This window comes from Calonectris borealis, chromosome 2 (assembly GCF_964195595.1).
Source record: "Calonectris borealis chromosome 2, bCalBor7.hap1.2, whole genome shotgun sequence".
NCBI classification, from domain to species: Eukaryota; Metazoa; Chordata; class Aves; order Procellariiformes; family Procellariidae; genus Calonectris; species Calonectris borealis.
This window is the reverse complement of record NC_134313.1, coordinates 168,029,899-168,047,837: the sequence shown is the minus strand read 5'-3', so window position 1 is coordinate 168,047,837 and position 17,939 is coordinate 168,029,899. Positions and strand designations below refer to the sequence as shown.

Sequence of the window (17,939 nt, the reverse complement as noted above, 5' to 3'; positions counted from 1 at the left end):
GCTCTATCAAAATTTCTTCATAAGCCTTTCAACATGCACAGTCTGGTTACATTATTTTAAACCTCTGCCACAGGGTGAAACATATAGAAAATACTGCATTTATTAGGAATGCAAAGGGCAGCTCAGACCCTTTGGTTGAAATCCTAATTTGACTGAAGTCAATGGTGAAAGACCCGATGACTTGAGGAACCAAGGATTTCGTTGTTCTCTTCTGCTTTAAGTAAAAAAAGACCATCTTTTTTAAATGACTGCTATTTTCAAGTCCACTTCCTAGTTGTCTAAAGATGTAGGCTTCCTTATTCTGCATTCTAGCGTAGTGGATTTATAAACCATATCTTTTAAAATATAGATTTACCTAATGTGCACCAAAAGATTAAAGTGCACAAAATGACTTCTGCGTCTATAATCAAATGCTAACACGTATGAAGAACCACAAATGTGGTCTTTGTCAATAAATATTACTGGAAGAATATTTGGTCTCCTGTACATGCCAGTGGTGAAACATTACTGTTAACAGATTGATGGATAATGTCTCCTATATGTGCTAAGAGGAATTCACCACTGAGCTACAGCAAAGTAGCAGGAGCACAAAGACAAGTTTAAAAAAAAAAAAAAAAAAAAAAAAAGAGAAAGAAAGAAAAGAGATCTTTACCATAGATGCCTGGTTGAAAAATACATCTCTTCAAAATGTATTGGGCTGCTTGGAAGCACTGCCAGTTGCAATTGCATCGTATTACTGTAACCATGTACGTTGAGCTGTCTCGTAGAGGTTCTGCTTCTGTTGAGTTTCTCTGGAGCTTTGCAGCTCCGCGGGAGTGCTGATTGTGAGGGGAAGGCTAAGATGCGCCGAGCATGGCCTATTCCTGTTGGTTTCACCAAAAATGGATGTTGCACAGACCTTCACCAAGTTGCTCAGCCCTGGAAAGAAATGAGCTCACAGGCCCAAATATTGGTCCCAGTTGAAGTCAGCTGGAGTTTGTCATTGATCTCAGTGGGACCAAGCAGTGGCCCTCTCTATCTGACAGAGATGTGGGGTGAAAAGTCCCAACACCTTGTCCCAGCTGAGCTGTGTAGCACTGCCGCAATATAAAATGTTTTCATTTAGGTGGTGCGGGGAAACCAGAAATGCTCAGACACAGCTGAATTTCTAACTAGCATGAAAAGAGAGGATTGAGTGAGTTTTTGCCTTGGAAATGTTGATGTGTGATGTTGCCTCAGTGTTTCCCAGCTAGGTGAAATTGTGAAGCTTGTTCTGGAGTCGTCCGGGCAATATTCCTGCTAACAGGGATTGAATTCACAAAAGGTGCTTGTAGAAAAGAATCCATTATTTTTTTCCTTCTGTGGCTGCACCTTGATCGTGTGCTGACTAAAATGAACATATTGATTTCACAGCCTTTTACTTTCAATATCCAAACAAGATGTTATGTGTAATATCATGTGCACTACCCTCATGATACAGGATGCTTTTCCAGCAATTACGCGTGGTAAAAGAAATCAAGCCTCTTTTATGTTACTCTCCCATTTTTTATAAGATCTCCTTGGTTTATACTGTTTGTTTTATAATTAAGCAATACGATGGATACATATTAGTGCTTTTTTTCATATATTGCACTGTACGTTGGAAAGTAAGAGACATATAACAGGGAAATACTTTCGAAACTAAAAATATTTCTTTTCTATTGGGCCTGATTCTGATCCCAGTTATTCCAGTATCAGTCTAGAATAATTCCACAAAAGGAAGTGGATTTGATTCAGATTTACAAAGATACTGCTGAGAAAAGAATCTGCCCTATGATAGTCTTCAAAAATATAATATTCATCCAAAAGATAATAAAGATGTGTAAAGGAATGTGGAGGTTTCCTGCTGTTGTGGTTGGTGCTCAGGTCTTTCTAAAGAAGCTAAAAGGTTGCAGTTCAGATGGTCATAGAAGAAATAACTATACTTTGATTCATTAGCTCAAAGCAATTAACATCTGTTTACATTTTCTTTTGAAATTTAAGCAAAAGAGAATCAATTGAAAGGAATTTTTAAAATCCTATGCAGGACTCTGTTCCAAAAGTGAAAGGTTTATGAAAAGTTCATTACATATACTTTCAAACTATTTTCCTAGAGGTTAAAAATTATGCTTGTAAGTGATTAAACTATGTAGATAACTAATGAGGCGTGTGGGGGTTTATTTCTTGTAGATGAAAACATACAGTTGTATTAAAAATTTTAATACAAAGAATGTTTTACTAAAATTCCTGCAGGTAAATGGGTATTAATAAAGTGGAAACTTCAGTTTGCTTGAGGTACAAAAAGAAAAAAAACACACAAAAAAATCAAATGCAAGATATGCTGTTAGATGCTGAGTTTATATCAATAAATGTCTTGCATCAGCTGTCACTGAACTTGCTGGGTTTCTGTGTTCTTCTCTGTTCACGGCACTTGATAGTCCATTACCTCATCCACTTCTCCCATTGACTTCAGCGGGAGCTGGGTTGCAACCCAAGAACATTAATGCAGTTAGGTTCTGGCTCCTTTTTTTATGGGCAGTTTCAAAAGTGTTGAAGTGAAAGAACCTGGTTTTAGGGATACTTCCACCTCAGATCTATGAGTCAATAATTTTGAAAATTTTGAACGATACTCGTCCTCTTGGGTCCTTCTCTGAGGTTGAATTGGAACTTCAAAATACGTGTCAGTCTTATGTTCCTGGTTATTGGCTGAAGGAGATGTAGGGCGGAAAGGTTCACGGTTGAGGTTTTAGAATTGGGAAACCGGCTGTCCGTCACAGGTGTGTCATCACTGCGGCGTTACTTTGACGTACCTCAGCTAATATTAAAGTTCCTCAGGTCAGCACCTTGAATCGTAGTGTGTAACATCCCTAAACAGGGGGCAAAGTGGTGGTATTAGCAGCATGGGGGAGACCTGTGGTTATATATAGATATAGATAGATACCTGTGAATATATTTTCTCACTGAGAGATACTAAGACTGTTTCATGCCTTTCCAAACAGTTCACTTGTTGGCAGCTGCCCAGCTTGTAGGACAGCACCAGCTGGCAGCAATCACAACAGGAACACCAAAGAATCAAAATATTTATCTAGGAAAATATTTAAAGATCTTCCACCCGGCCCAGTGCTGATGAAGACTGATGGGCAGCCTGGGACATGGTGTGAGCAAAACTTGCTTCTTCCATCAACAAACTCAGAACTGAAATATTTCATAACCACTATGCTTATGGGGAGGACATTGAAAACAAAAAGCGAGTGAGATGTCTTCAAAGGCGGTTGATCTAAACGTAGCCTTCAACTTTACCTGCTAAGGTCTATCATGGGAATTTACTTTATTAGGGCCAGGAAAGGAACAGAATCAAAACAGCTACAGGACGTGCTCCTGTGTCAATGACATTAAACAAGTCAGAGCTGTTTGTGAGCAGGTGCTCTCATTTTTTCTTGAACCACATGATGGTTTGAGTTTGCACTTTTGCTTGGCAAGCAATCACATCATGAAGATGATGAATTGTCTTAATCTGACTTAATCTGCATTTTGTCTGTCTTTATGGTTACTTGAGGGTTTCCCTAGATATCGTCTTTCCCTTTGTTGTGCCTCTTCAAGATTTGTGGAAGGGGTATTGGGCAGGAGATTGGATGAGATGAGCTGCTGAGGTCCTATGATCCCATCCTAGCCTAGCTTCTTCTACCAGCACTAACTGGGGATGAGACCATGGTATTTGTCTCCTGGGTGGCCATTCTGCAAAGACGAATGCTTGAAAATCCATTTTTCTGTGTGGAAAGCTTTTGTCTTCTCTCTGCCTTCAAGACCGTGAGTTTCTTGAGGCAGGAGTTATATCTTCCTCTGTATAATGCTTCCCTACATACAAGCGCTGTGCATTACTGCACAGACCAGGTGACCTTGCTTCTAGAGTATCTTGCAAAGGCATAGCCCAGTACAAATTTAAAAGTCTTGGGTACCTTCTAGTGCAAAGCCCAGCAAAAATATTTAGATACTGTAAAGTAGGACAAATACATTACTCTGCAAGGAGTAACTTTTCTGCTCAGACTTACAGAATCATGAAGCAGAGCAGCCCTCCCTTCTTTCCCCTGCCCTTCTCCAGAGTCACTGATGAGGCTGGTACCTGCTGACTCCTTCTCCTTCCCTGTGAGAATAACATCCTCCTTGCACGTAGGGTCTGTATCAGTGCAACGGGTCACCGCTGGGTTCATTTCATTGGTCTTAACAAAGGTATTTTTGACAGAGCAGCCAACGTAGGGTTGAGTTGGGAGATGGATCCCTTGTTCCGCTTTCTGGGGAGAGGCCGTGTGTGTGTGTGCAGGATGGCACAGTGTCCTCAACCTGGTGAGATACGTCTTTCCGAAGTGTGTTGTGCCAACCTTCTTATTTTAAGTCTTAGCTACATTCCCTCTTGCTGGAATAAGAATTTCTGCATCAGCTCTCTGCTCTAGGAGGGGAAAATGATAAAATTGCAAATATTTCCATGGGTTGGATGGTGCTGCTGTTTTCTTTTTACCCTGAAGAGAGAAAAGCTGTTGTTCTTGTCTGTAGGAATGACTTCCCCACAGTCAGAGATGGAGACTTCTGTCCAGGCCTCGCTTCAGCGTGCTGATAAGGAGATCAAGACAGCTCTAAAGAAACTCGTGGACTCGGCGTCACTGCTGGTGACTCTTCCCCCGGGCATGCGAGGAGGAGCCAGTGGCCTTGGCCTTCCTGGGTCCGTTCCTTCAGACCACTCAGAAACAGCAGCCGGGCCCTCTGTGCTAGTTCATGAAGCCAGTACCCAAACCCAGACTGCTGGAGGGCATGGTAGGTTTGACATGAATCTGGAAAATATCCCATGGGACTCAAAAGAAACAAAAATACTGAACACGCCAATAATGATATTTTTTCCTTCATTTTTCTGTTTCATTGTGTTTTGAGCAGTTGAAGATTAAGAGAGGACTTTCGGACCCAAAGAGTCATGGGGCTGTGGGTTGGGGTTAGGTTGGACACAAGTTTGGGGCAGGTATTTCTGGAAACAGGAGGTGTTTGAAAACTGTGTCTGAAGTACAGTTTGGTTCATCACCTGCCCCAAATGAAGGAATTGGGGATTTTTTCCACCTTTGGGCTTTTGACCCTGTACTTGCTTCAAGTTTTTGAGGGGAGAAGGGGGGGTGGGATCTCTCCTTTACATCTATAGAAGTCATTTGTTTTTTGATTTCGTGGGGTGGGTAAGGGAGGTTGTTTTTCTTTTACTATTTGCCATAAAAAAGCTGGAAATACGTTGAAGACCCCTGTATCAACTGTCAGAGACTTTCTAGGATGTTGGGTACGTCAAGTTCACCTGCATTTCACTGGCCCTGGAGCCTTGATAGACTCCTTAGCAGTTTCTGTGTGATTAAAACCAATTATGTGTGTGACTGTGTCTTGCCAGGGGAACAAGTCTTCTGTCTTTGCATTGTTTTTAAAAAAAACATGAAAAAGCAGCAACCCTTCCACTCTTCCTCCTGCTTCTGCCATAGCAACTTGTCTAAGCTGTCTCTGTGTCAAGTCAGACTAACTGTTCTCCACCAGTGTTAACTTAAAAGGACAATGTCAAGTAGCTTTCAGTCCTCAAACTCCAAATGCTGTTTAAAAAAATATTCTTGTCTAAAACTTAACAAGAATAGAAGCGTTTCATGGAATCAGACCCAAAATAACTGCATAAAAAATGACCGGGCTTCAAAACCTTTTTTACTTTCTAGTAGGAAATCACCTGTGAAAATAATCCTCTGGTGAAGCGGGATGACTCAGAAATCATAAGTCAAATGTCAACTAGCAGATTATTTCCTGGGTCATGACTACAGAGATAATAGAACAGTGAATGAGATGGTTTTGCAGTCCTTTTGTCTGAGAAAACTAAATGTGTTATTAATATAGGGAATTATTTTAATAAGATGGAGACTTGACAGCTGTCCCTACAATCACATGCTTGGAAAAAAAAGAAGGCAAATATTTCGATAGTGCTGGCAATAGGAAAGCACGATCCCACCAACCTGGGATCTCTGACCCTGCTAGTAACGCCTTGAATAACCGTGTTTTCCATCCCACTAGAGCTGGTTTATGTGATTTCTAGAAACTGCTGCTTTTTTCCAAAACCAGCCAGCACCAAACATCCCGAGAGTGCTCCCCAAAAAGGTTCTTCCTGCTGGGGAGAAGACTCCTCGTGATTTAACGTTTTCTCAGATGAAAAAGGAGATGATGCACTTTATCCTATGGGGTAACTCCAATGGTCAATATCAAAAGACAATCAGGTACTTTTGGAATGGAAGATCAAACCAGTTTTTGAAGATATATCTGATAAAATAATTAATAATAAAAGACGAACAATACCTGAACTGCCATCAAGTTGAACCATCTTTTTGTTTCCTTGTTCCTATAAGCCCCAGATGCCAAACCTTGTTCTGGTGTAACTTAGAGTTGTACAAGGACATTTTCAAAGAACCCAGTGGAGGTGCACCAATGCTGACGTTATAACATCACCAGGTCCTCCATATTAGCATACCTCCATATTATCTCCGTATTAGTTGTACCCCCAGCCAGGGCCTGCCTTGACCACCAGTTTTACATGGATGTAAACTTACTCATTTCACTGATGCTGTCTGTGATTACACCAGTGAGTCAAGAACTGTTCTCATAACGCAAAGTTTAATTGAAGCATTCATGTGTACAAAGCTAACACTGGTAGTCCCTGGAGGTATTTAAAAGACATGTAGATGTGGCGCTTAGGGACGTGGTTTAGTGGTGGACTTCGTAGTGTTAGGTTAACGGTTGGGTTCGATGATCTTAAGGGTCTTTTCCAACCTAAATGGTTCCATGATTCTATGATTTCATCATAGCCATGAGCTGGAACTCAAACATGGTTAAATTATCTCGTATAAAGGATGTATTGAACTCACGCTATTCTTCCAGTCATTTATTTCTTCTTGTCCCTACTGACTGCCTTTCCTATTTTTGTCTGTGTGTGTTTCCTCACAGAAAAGTTAGTTTTGCCCCGTCAGCAATGTGCCATCAGCCTCTCTGATGTTATTCAAGCCCTTGGCTTCATGTGGTCTTCTCAAAAGGGCCAAATTCTCCTCTTAGCTTCAGTGATTGCACTCAGCTGAGGTCAGATGGACTCAGTTCTGACACAAGGCAGACTAGAGATGGCTCCAAAGGTTTTCTCTGGGTTTTACGGTGTGCCGTCATAGGTGACATGTCTAACTTGTCCTATTTCTGCTGCCAGACAAAGCACAAAGGCAGATTCCGGCTGAAGAACCAAGGGTAACAAAGCCCAGCCCTGGCCCTTCCCGTGAAGAGACAGCTGCTGGAGATGAAAGCACTCAGGAGTGCACTGTTCCTATTACCAGGTAAAGACCCATCTCAATATACAGATTTCTGTATGTGGCAGACTTTGTTGCAAGAAAAGCAAGTCCTCTGTGGTGGAGGAAGCAGGTGGTGACTTGAACTGATTCTCGTAGGTTTGTTATTATTTTTAGAATCCTATTCACACATGCATTGTGCAAGAAGGATAGGAAAAGGTTGGAGAGAAATTAATTCCCTCAAAACAAAATTCTTCTTGTGTTAATTTTAAGTAAATAATTATTTGTCTGGTGGTTAAACACACAGATCAATGGCAGGGTAGAATAATCCTGTGTCTCTGGAGTTGTATGTGACTATGTAATGATCTTTTCTCTTGGGCTTCATGAAAGAACATCACCAGCCGCGGGGGCAGGAGACTGGTACAGGAGAGAAGGAGATGTGGTCTGGGATGTACACAGTGAAGTTTATATTGAGACCACAGAAAGAACTTGTGTGTATAAGACTGAGGAGAAGACCCCAACAAGTAAGAACGAATCTTGTTTCCCTTTCCCACATCCCATGACTGTCATTGTCTTCTCTTTTGGTAATAAGTCCTGATGACTGTTATTACCATCCTGATGACTGTTTTTTAAATACTTCCATTTCTTGAGCACTAACTGTTTATTTAACAAAAAGTAACAGATAAGTGTGAAGATAAGAAGCCTAGAAGTAATGCCAGTATAAAGAAACCCAAATATATTGCTGTGATATCTCTTGATTTGACATTAAGCTAATGTTATATCCTAAATGGCCAGTCCTATAAATCCCATTTGCGTAACTCAACCTACATCTGCACACTATGAATAAAGTTACGGTATTGTGCGTGCAGCAAACCCTTGTGTCTCACCAGGTCCTCCCTATATGCAAGTGACAATAGAGGATGTGCAGGTGAATTCGGGGGAGCGTGCCAAATTTCAGGCAGTCATTGAAGGAACCCCTCAGCCTACCGTTTTGTGGTTTAAGGTAAGTGCAGACTTTTCTCCGGCTGAGAGCGAGGACCGCAGAAAGGACTGTAGTGCGGTACTGCTGTGGGGAATTTCTTTTGCTCTTTCATCCCACACCTCTTACACTGATTCTGGGATATATCTATAGACTTTGTTGAGCCAGCTGCAGTTCTCACTGGAACCACCAACCGTGCACCTCACCCTGTGTTGTCTCCAGTGTCACTGTAGCTCCTTTCACAGAGAGGGCAACCAAGATGGTTTTGGGGACCAAGATGGGCAGGAAGGGAGATTGGTTCCTGTCTGAGAGGCACTAAGATGTGTGCTGTAGTTTTGGGGTCAGGGATGGGATTAAGAGTGGTTTATTCCAACTGTCAATGTGATTTCTGGGCTCTGTATCTTTTCTGCAGCTAATTGGTAAAATGAGTGTGTCTAAGGACAATGAATATCCCATAGAAAGGAAGGAGAAATAATTTACTATTCCTCAGAATATTGTTGTGCCCCTGAAATAAGCTAGCGTTGCTCTATAATGATTATCTGTAACAAAACTGTTTTGTACACAAGTTTTATTGCATTTTTTTTCTGTATGGGAAGTGCAAGGATGAGACAAATAAAATAACCTTAAAAAACAAGCAAAAATGCAAAGAACCCCCTCCCACGCACACAGACACATGCACATGCACACACCTGAACACCTTGAAAGGAATAAGAACAAGGCAAGACGATAATACACCCTGCCAATATTCTTGCAATCTCCGACATTTTCAGCTCGGAGTTATCGCAAGCTAGCTGAACTTTTATGTATTTACTAACCCGCAGTAAAGCTCCCCACGTGCTTATCCAGTCTCCTCTTGCACCCATGCAAACATCTTGCGTGTACAGTGTCCTTTGTCAAGGAGTTCAACCCAATGGCAGTATGCTGCCTGAAGTGCCACCTCTTTTTGGCTGTTCTGTTTTGGGGCCGGTCCTGTTCAATATCTTTATCAATGATCTGGACGAGGGGATCGAGTGCTCCCTCAGTCAGTTTGCAGACGACATCAAGCTGGGCGGGAGTGTTGATCTACTGGAGGGCAGGAAGGCTCTGCAGAGGGACCTGGACAGGCTGGATCGATGGGCTGAGGCCAATGTATGAGGTTCAACAAGGCCAAGTGCCGGGTCCTGCACTTCGGCCACAACAACCCCAGGCAACGCTACAGGCTTGGGGAAGAGTGGCTGGAAAGCTGCCCAGAGGAAAAGGATCTGGGGGTGCTGGTTGACAGCCGGCTGAACATGAGCCGGCAGTGTGCCCAGGTGGCCAAGAAGGCCAAGGGCATCCTGGCCTGTATCAGAAATAGTGTGGCCAGCAGGAGCAGGGAGGTGATCGTGCCCCTGTACTGGGCACTGGTGAGGCCGCACCTCGAATCCTGTGTTCGGTTTTGGGCCCCTCACTACAAGAAGGACATGGAGGTGCTGGAGCGTGTCCAGAGGAGGGCAACGAAGCTGGTGAAGGGCCTGGAGCACAAGTCTGATGGGGGGCGGCTGAGGGAACTGGGATTGTTTAGCCTGGAGAAGAGGAGGCTGAGGGGAGACCTCATCGCGCTCTACAACTACCTGAAAGGAGGTTGTAGCGAGGTGGGGGTTGGTCTCTTCTCCCAAGTAACAAGCGATAGGACGAGAGGAAATGGCCTCAAGTTGTGCCAGGGGAGGTTTAGATTGGACATTAGAAAAAATTTCTTTACTGAAAGCGTGGTCAAGCCTTGGAACAGGCTGCCCAGGGAAGTGGTGGAGTCACCATCCCTGGAAGTATTTAAAAGATGTGTAGATGAGGCGCTTAGGGACATGGTGTAGTGGGTATGGTGGTGTTGGGTTGATGGTTGGACTCGATGATCTTAGAGGTCTTTTCCAACCTTAATGATTCTATGATTCTATGATTCTGTACATATTTACCACAAGCTTCATGTGTTGGCTCTTACATGTTGTACCAGGAAGAGTTAATCCCTGCCCACTCACTAGGCTATTCATAATTCTATCGTGTCGTATTGCTAGAGCCTCCCTTCCAGGCTGAAGAGCCCCAACTTGCTCTGTCAATCCTCATCTGGAAGCTGTTACAGAAAGAACATTGCTGCAACAGTACCACGCCCTGGGCAAACCGAGGATTTATAAGAGGATGTTTTCTGTCTTATTCTTCATTTCTTCCCTAATAATTTCTAACATCTGGTAGTTTTTGACTGCCGCCAAGCGCTGAGCTGGCGCTGCCATGGAGTGACCTACTGCAACTCGAAGTTTTGCTCCAGTATAATAAGGAACAGCTCGGAGACCGACATTTCATGTGGGGGAATAGGGTGTCATCACTTTACATTTATTGTATTATATACATTTACCTGGCATTTTACTGCCCAGACGGGCAGGCTCATAAGGTCCTTTTGCAGATCTTCATAATCTGCTCTCTGTGACACACACGGTCCCTCCTGTCCCTTTTTTCATAGCGTTTATGAATATATGAAGCAGCACAAGTGCCAGCACAAGCTGGAGACCAGGCAGGAGCAAAGCAGCTGATCCTGGGGCTCCCTGGGCTGACTGCTCAGGCATGGTGTGCTGGGAGAGCTGAAGAATAAACCACATAGCCCTGGTGATCTCTCCCAAGCCTGTAGTCCCACGAATGGGTTATGAAACAAAAATGTTATTGGGTAATGTGGAAGCAGAGAAACAGTTAGACATGGGGGGCTGCTTCAGCCAGCATTTTGTTAGCGAGATTCGCTAGCCTAACGGTCTGTACCTGCTCCTGTACCTCGTTTCTTGAAGAGAAGAAACATCTGTTTCCATCTTGGTTTTTCCAGTGCCAAAATGTCATTTCATTCTTTCAGGGCACTTCATTGCTGACAGACAGCAACAGGCTCCATCAAGGGAAGGAAGGAACAACATATTTCTTAGTCGTGGACAATGCTGTCTCGGAAGATGGTGGTGTTTATACCTGCGTTGCCAAAAATGCGGGAGGGGAGGTTTTGTGCAAAGCAGAGCTTATCGTACACGAAGGTAACGTCATTCTTTCAGCTGCAGGATTGCTTCCATAGCCATTGCAATATGTACTCTTGCAGTGATCTTCTGGTGCCCATATGGCATCTGCTCTGTATTCCTGCGTAGCATTTGTATATTACCAGTATGGCAGGATCCAGTATAAGAGCAAGTGATCTAATGACCTACATATACACAAACATGTAATGACCTATATATACACAAATTAGATTTTTTTTTCCTCTGCTTGACGAACTGATACAATGGGCCACAGAAATAAGTGGGGCCATGTCCCTGGTGGTGTTCTGCTCTTTAGCCTGGCTCTTCAGATTCATGTCAGGTGAAGGTGCAGCCCCAAAGTTTATATTGACAGGTTCTGTCGTCGATCAGCTCCACTTAATTCTGTGCAGAAGTTTAGAGGACCCCTGTGATTTTTCCTGCCTTAAATTGTCCTGTAATAACTTTGTACGCTATTAGCAAGGCATTGTTGTCCGAATATTAACACTTATATTTTCCTTCATTTCCAAAGCTAAGAAAGACCAAGCAGCAAAGAAAGTGGCCACCAGGAGAAAGCTCCATTCCTTTTATGAGGTTAAGCAGGAGATTGGAAGGTAAATGAATTTTCCAACTCTATAGCATCACTACCAGAGAATATCTAATTGCCCATCTGAGCTACTGAGCGTGTGTAACCAGAGGCAGAGGTGAGCCCAGCTGTGGAAAAGCCTGAAAAGGTGAAAGTACTGGCAGAAGTGGGAGGTGACCCCATTGCAGGTGTGCTGGAAACACTTTTCTGAGGCTTCTGGCAGAGGATGGGAGAGTCCTTACAGCCCATAGGTCCAGGTAGCTCCAACCAGAAAAAAATACCAGTCAGAAGCTGGCAGGATAGGTGCCCAGGTATGGCTTCTTGGCCATGTTAGCATCACAAGCCCACAGCGATGTATGCACAAGCACCGTGTCCATCCAAGGGATCCAAGAGCATCAGCCTTTGTCAGCACAAGGCTGCATCACCTGAAACAGCTTTTCCCTTGAAACTCTTTGCTTAGTTTTGGAGACAGCCAGGAGAGGGCAATAGCACCTCACATACAGGAAAATGAGCTTTTTATGCTGGAGGATTTAAGCCCTGAGCAGTAGGGAGCTGTCAAAGGCTGGGACATGGAAAGGTCTACACCTGCTGTGCGGAGGGCTTTGAACCAAGTCTGAGCAGGGCTTCTCCTTTGATTTTTACACAGAGGCTGCTTCAGCTTTGTGAAACGAGTTGTACACAAAGGGAACAGAGTGTCTTGTGCTGCCAAATTCATACCTCTACGAAGCAAAACGAAGGCTCGAGCGCATCAAGAGAGGGATATTCTTGCCTCTCTGTCCCATGACAGAATTACCAGGCTCCTGGATCAGTTTGAAACGCGGAAAACACTGATTTTGATTCTGGAGTTGTATCCTTTTCTGTGCTGCTTGTCTGAGGAGGCTGGGAAGTACTAGGTAGAGCTCGTTTATTAAATAACTAAGCAATTAACCATTTTTAGGTTTTGCCTCAGATAAAAGGACACTCACAATCTTTCCCTGCACTGCAGGATAGCATAGCTCTGCGAGACCTTCACCGAAGTACTGTGTTTCTGCTGCCTTAGGAAAAATCATGATGCTTGTAGAGACAAGCGTGAATGAGTTGTTAAGCACCAAAACTCTTTTCTGAAATGTCTGGAAGTGAAGGACTCTTGTTTCCATGAGATCCAGTCTGGGTGAGCACCAGGAAAATGCAGTGCAGAGCAGAAAAGCCCATAGCCAACAGGTAGATTTTAGCAAGCGATACCATGCTCCTGCTTGTAGGGTGCACAGGTTTAGAGCAGCCCAATTCTGCAAGAAGGACATTGCTGCAATAGAGACTTTAATGAGTTACATGCACATCACGTTCCCTGAGATCACCTCGTGAATTCTGCTGTTAGCTGGATAGAGGTGATTACAAAGTAAAAATAAGCATTTAACTGTAGTTCTGTTTTCCCTTAATGCCATTGCCAGATGCTCCAGTGAAGAGCTCCTTGACCGTTTATTCAAGAAGAGTGTCGTCACGGAAGCAGAGGTAATCTTTTTTTCTCATTTGAAAGTCCAGAGTTGGTGGGTACCACCAGAGTACCTTCCAGCTGCATTTTCCTTTTTGAATATGAGGAATGTCTTTGAACCAGTGATAATCTGTCAAAACAGAAGCAGCCTTTAAAAGGTGTTCCCATCAGCTTTCATTACCAAGTTGAGTTTCTTTGGGGAACAGCTAGAAACAGCCAGTGGTTGTGACCACCAGCATTCAGCCTATTACAGATGATGTTACAGATCATATTACAGATGATATTTGCTCTATTATCATCATTTCTTTGCTATCTGTCACCTGGAGCTCCTGTATCTTCACTTGCTTAATAACGCTTTATCCCCTCGCAACTGTACTTCTACCCACTCCTTTTCAGTCTCCAAACCAAGGGCTGAAATTACGCTTTCTAAGGGTTTTTTTGAGATCCTTGGTGCTCAAAGTTCAAAATGTTTCACATCTCCCATCTAGTAGCTAGGTGTCCCATATTTATTGGTAAAAGTGATTTTTCTTAGAAAAAAACAGAGGGTAATATCATAGAATCATAGAATGGTTTGGGCTGGAAGGCACCTTTAAAGATCAAATGTCAGCTAACACTATAAAATGTCAAAGGTAGAGGACTTCCAAAGCTGAAGCTAGCTGTAAATCTTCACTCCCTGTTCAGTCATAATCAGATTGGATCTACATATGGTCAAGAAAATAGGTTTACAACATAGTTTTAAAACGTATTTGTGTTTTATATGTGTTTGCCTAATTTACACCAAGCCAGAACTGAGTTAGATAAGTTAGACAGTTGATAAGGTTCATCAAACTTGAGGATTTCTGTATCTCTTTTTTGCATGTTTGTAGGGTTGTTTTTTTTTTAAAGTAAGGCCTTTTTCACATGTAGAAGGCTCCAGCAGGGCACTGCTGTCACACATGAGGCACAGCCTCATTCCACAGGGTAATGTTTGGTTCATGTGTTATTTCAATTGCAAGACTAATATAAGAAGTTCATTCTAGTTTTAAAAGTATTTCTAGTTCAATCTGTCCTTTGCTCGTATCTTAAACATGTTGGTGGAATCAGGGACCCTCTTATTTACTATTAATGTTCAATAATTGTTTAATAATGTATTTAATTTTTAGGTCAAATTGTATATCAAGCAAATTTTGGAAGGAATCAAATATCTTCATGACAACAACGTCCTTCATTTGGACATTAAGGTAACGTGCAATAGCAGGTCTAGCTTATTGTAGCCTCTTGTTGGTCAGGGAATGGGAGTTCTCTATTCAAATTATTCTTTCTTACAACTGAAAATATTGCCTGCTTTCAAGAAAAGCTTCTCCTTTTTATTTTATTTCATTTACTAGCCACTGAATATCCTCATGGTTTATCCTGAAAGGGAAGACCTTAAGCTCTGTGACTTCGGATTTGCTCAGAAGATAACGCCCTTTGAACCTCAATTCAGCAAATACGGGTCTCCGGAGTTTGTTGCCCCAGAAATTGTTTCTCAGTCACCAGTGTCAAAAGCAACCGATATCTGGTAACCTGTCATCTTTCTAAAAAGCTTTTGCCCTAGATGGCCTGAATTCCCATTTATCGTTAATAAGTAAATGGAGTAGTGATAATAACACAGGAAACTGAAAGTGAACACTGAGAATCCAAAACCCATCAGGGCTCTTTAAAGCGCCTTCTGTCTATTTTGTTCAACCATAATTGAACTCTGACAGCTAATTAATGCAAAGGAGCATCTTAGAGAAGATGATCTTTATTACAGGCAGCAACAAGGGAGGATGATCCTAAGGGGCTTTCTAAAAAAAGGCAAACAAACTCAAAAAAAAGTATTTTGAGTCTTCTCCGCTATCTGTGCTTTAAAAACGGAGGATTACTTGAGAACAATTTTTAAAAATGTTGAAGGGAAAAAAATTGAAGGGTGAAAACAATAGCTTTGGGGATTTATTTTGCTTAGAAAGGTGAGAAGAATAAGGTGATCTTACTGTGCCAGAGTGTCTAGTGGCAGGAAGAAGGGCTGTGTGCTTGAGATGGATTGAGAAATAGTGATGAACACCTGACATTTTGTGTTCCCTCTCTCCTTAGGGCTGTTGGAGTCATCACGTATTTAAGGTAAATAAATCTTCTTGGAAAGACTAATTCAATATAGAATCATAGAATCATAGAATAGTTTGGATTGGAAGGGGCCTTTAAAGGTCATCTAGTCCAACCCCCCTGCCGTGGGCAGGGACATCTTCAACCAGATCAGGTTGCTCAGAGCCCCGTCCAACCTTGAATGTTCCCAGGGATGGGGCATCTACCACCTCTCTGGGCAATCTGTGCCAGTGTTTCACCACCCTCGTTGTAAAAGATTTCTTCCTCATATCTAGTCTGAATCTCCCCTCTTTTAGTTTAAAACCATTCCCCCTTGTCCTGTCACAACAGGCCCTGCTAAAAAGTTTGTCCCCATCTTTCTTATAAGTCCCTTTAAGTACTGAAAGGCTGCAGCAAGGTCTCCCCGGAGCCTTCTCTTCTCCAGGCTGAACAACCCCAACTCTCTCAGCCTTTCCTCATAGCAGAGCTGTTCCATCCCCCTGATCATTTTTGTGGCCTCCTCTGGACCCGCTCCAACAGGTCCATGTCTGTCCTGTGCTGAGGACCCCCAAGCTGGATGCAGTACTGCAGGGGGGGTCTCACCAGAGCAGAGGGGCAAACATCCCTTTGTCAGTCAGAGCCTTCCAGTACCTTCAAGTGAGGGATTTGAATGAAGCATTGAGTCCTTCTATAATGAGGGCAATTTCTTTTGTGGTTTTCTCCTTTACTGACTCTTCCCTTGTTGCCCAGGGCTTTGTTCATTGTCCCTGCTTGAAGACCTGACAGCTGCTCTCCTTGCAGTTAGCAATGAGAGCGGTGATGAGGTTCAGTCTTCCCCTTGCCTGTTTTAGCCAACACTCTACTGTGCAAAATCAAACCCTTAATTCCTTATCTGTGACACAGAGATAAATAATTCAGTTAAGTGCCATGTAATGCTGGGGTGAAAGATGCTCTGTTCGTGGACGCGGTGCTCACAAGCATCGCAAGTCCCACGCATGGAGTCTCTCAAGCATTTTAAAGCCCCATGTAAGCATTTGTGCTTCTGTCATTTGAACAGCAAATAAAAGTCTAAAGTCTGTCTCCTTTTATTTTATGGTGTTCAATAAATAAGCCTAACATGCAAGTCTCCATTTGCTGGGGAGAACGACAGAGGAACCCTTCTAAATATCCAGAACGGGGAAATTTCATGGACCATTCCTGATTTTGTTCACTTGAGTGAAGATGCAAAGGACTTTATGAAAGGGATCCTCCAGCAGCACCCCAAGTGAGTGCACTTTTGTGCTTCCTACAGCCAGTGGGCAAAGATGTTGGTGTCTCAGCAGGCAGATCTCAGCTCGTCAGAGCTGTGGTTGTTTTGGAAAGTAGAAAGCTGAGTGAGATGTGGTGCGTTATGCCCTAATTCTTCTTTATTATTCCCCATTACCCAAAACACAACTTGGCAATTTTCCAAATTGGCCTGTTTCGGGTATGGTGATGTCCTTACTCCCTTACTCCTCCATGCAGATAAGTTTCTGAAATGACAGAGAGAAGTGGGAAGAGCAAGGAGTGGTATAGGGGGAGTTATGCGAGAATTAAATAATATTAACCATATTCATTAAGAAGTTTCAAGTACAAAAGGCGGCTTGAAGGCATGTTTGCAGGCACTTGCTTTTTGATTTCATGTCTATTCTGCCTGCTGCCAAAACTATTTTTGCTCTGGCCACCTAAAGAGTCAAAGTCACTCCTAGGGCTGCTCTCGATGCCCTTGAACAGGCTCCCTGCAGAGTGCCATGGGGTCTTCTGAGGGTCTGCAGGGAGTGTCAGACTTAAAAAGGAGGATGGTTTCACTTCAAGGGAAGGAAACCTTGGTTGAAAGCCTCTGTCTGTCTGTTTGGCTTCTCAGCTCTAAAACAGCAGCCTAAGGACATACACAAAAGTATATGTGTGTGTCCACGCGAAGCAAGCACCTTCAGGAAGATCTTGTGGTTGCTGTTGGAAGTGACTTGCTACTAAAATCGTGATCTTTTCTTTTATCAGAGCCAGGCCTAGTGCTTTGGACTGTCTTTCCCACAAGTGGTTCATGGTAAGTTTGTCCTGGTTCTTTAGTAGAGTCATTAAAAATATTGAGGTTGGAAGAGACCTTTGGACCTCTTAAAGCTGCTTGATATTATTTGCTGGTTTATTTTTTCTCTTGGTTTCCTACTTTCTGTCCTACAGAGAAGCTCAGGCATGGCTCTCCAGAAAGAGGAGACACATTGGTGTTTACATGCCAAGATATCTTTCCTTTCAGAAGATAAAGATTACTACTGACATGAGCAGATGTAACATGTCTGTATAGAAAGGAAACTGTGGCTTTGCAGAGCAAAGTTATGGTTTCTATTCCAATGCCTTAAATTGCTAAGGAGAAGAGCTAAAAATTAACAAAACAAAAAGGAATTTAATGATGACATGCATTGAACAGGACTTGCTTTTATCATTGAAAAGCTGAGATTGTCTACAATTTAGCCCCAAGGGGATTGTAGCATTTGGTGTATTGTAA

At 42.9% G+C, this 17,939-nt stretch overlaps 1 protein-coding gene across 1 annotated transcript in view; it reads left to right on the top strand.

Annotated features, from left to right (window-relative positions):
- Positions 1 to 17,939, top strand: part of OBSCN (obscurin, cytoskeletal calmodulin and titin-interacting RhoGEF) — a 192,442-nt gene that overhangs the window by 156,548 nt on the left and 17,955 nt on the right. Inside the window, 13 exon segments of the mRNA XM_075140878.1 lie at positions 4,546 to 4,803; positions 7,241 to 7,364; positions 7,707 to 7,840; positions 8,207 to 8,319; positions 11,141 to 11,314; positions 11,823 to 11,899; positions 12,518 to 12,718; positions 13,299 to 13,359; positions 14,482 to 14,559; positions 14,707 to 14,879; positions 15,434 to 15,460; positions 16,533 to 16,685; positions 17,438 to 17,483. Coding sequence (XP_074996979.1) covers positions 4,546 to 4,803; positions 7,241 to 7,364; positions 7,707 to 7,840; positions 8,207 to 8,319; positions 11,141 to 11,314; positions 11,823 to 11,899; positions 12,518 to 12,718; positions 13,299 to 13,359; positions 14,482 to 14,559; positions 14,707 to 14,879; positions 15,434 to 15,460; positions 16,533 to 16,685; positions 17,438 to 17,483 — 1,619 coding nt within the window.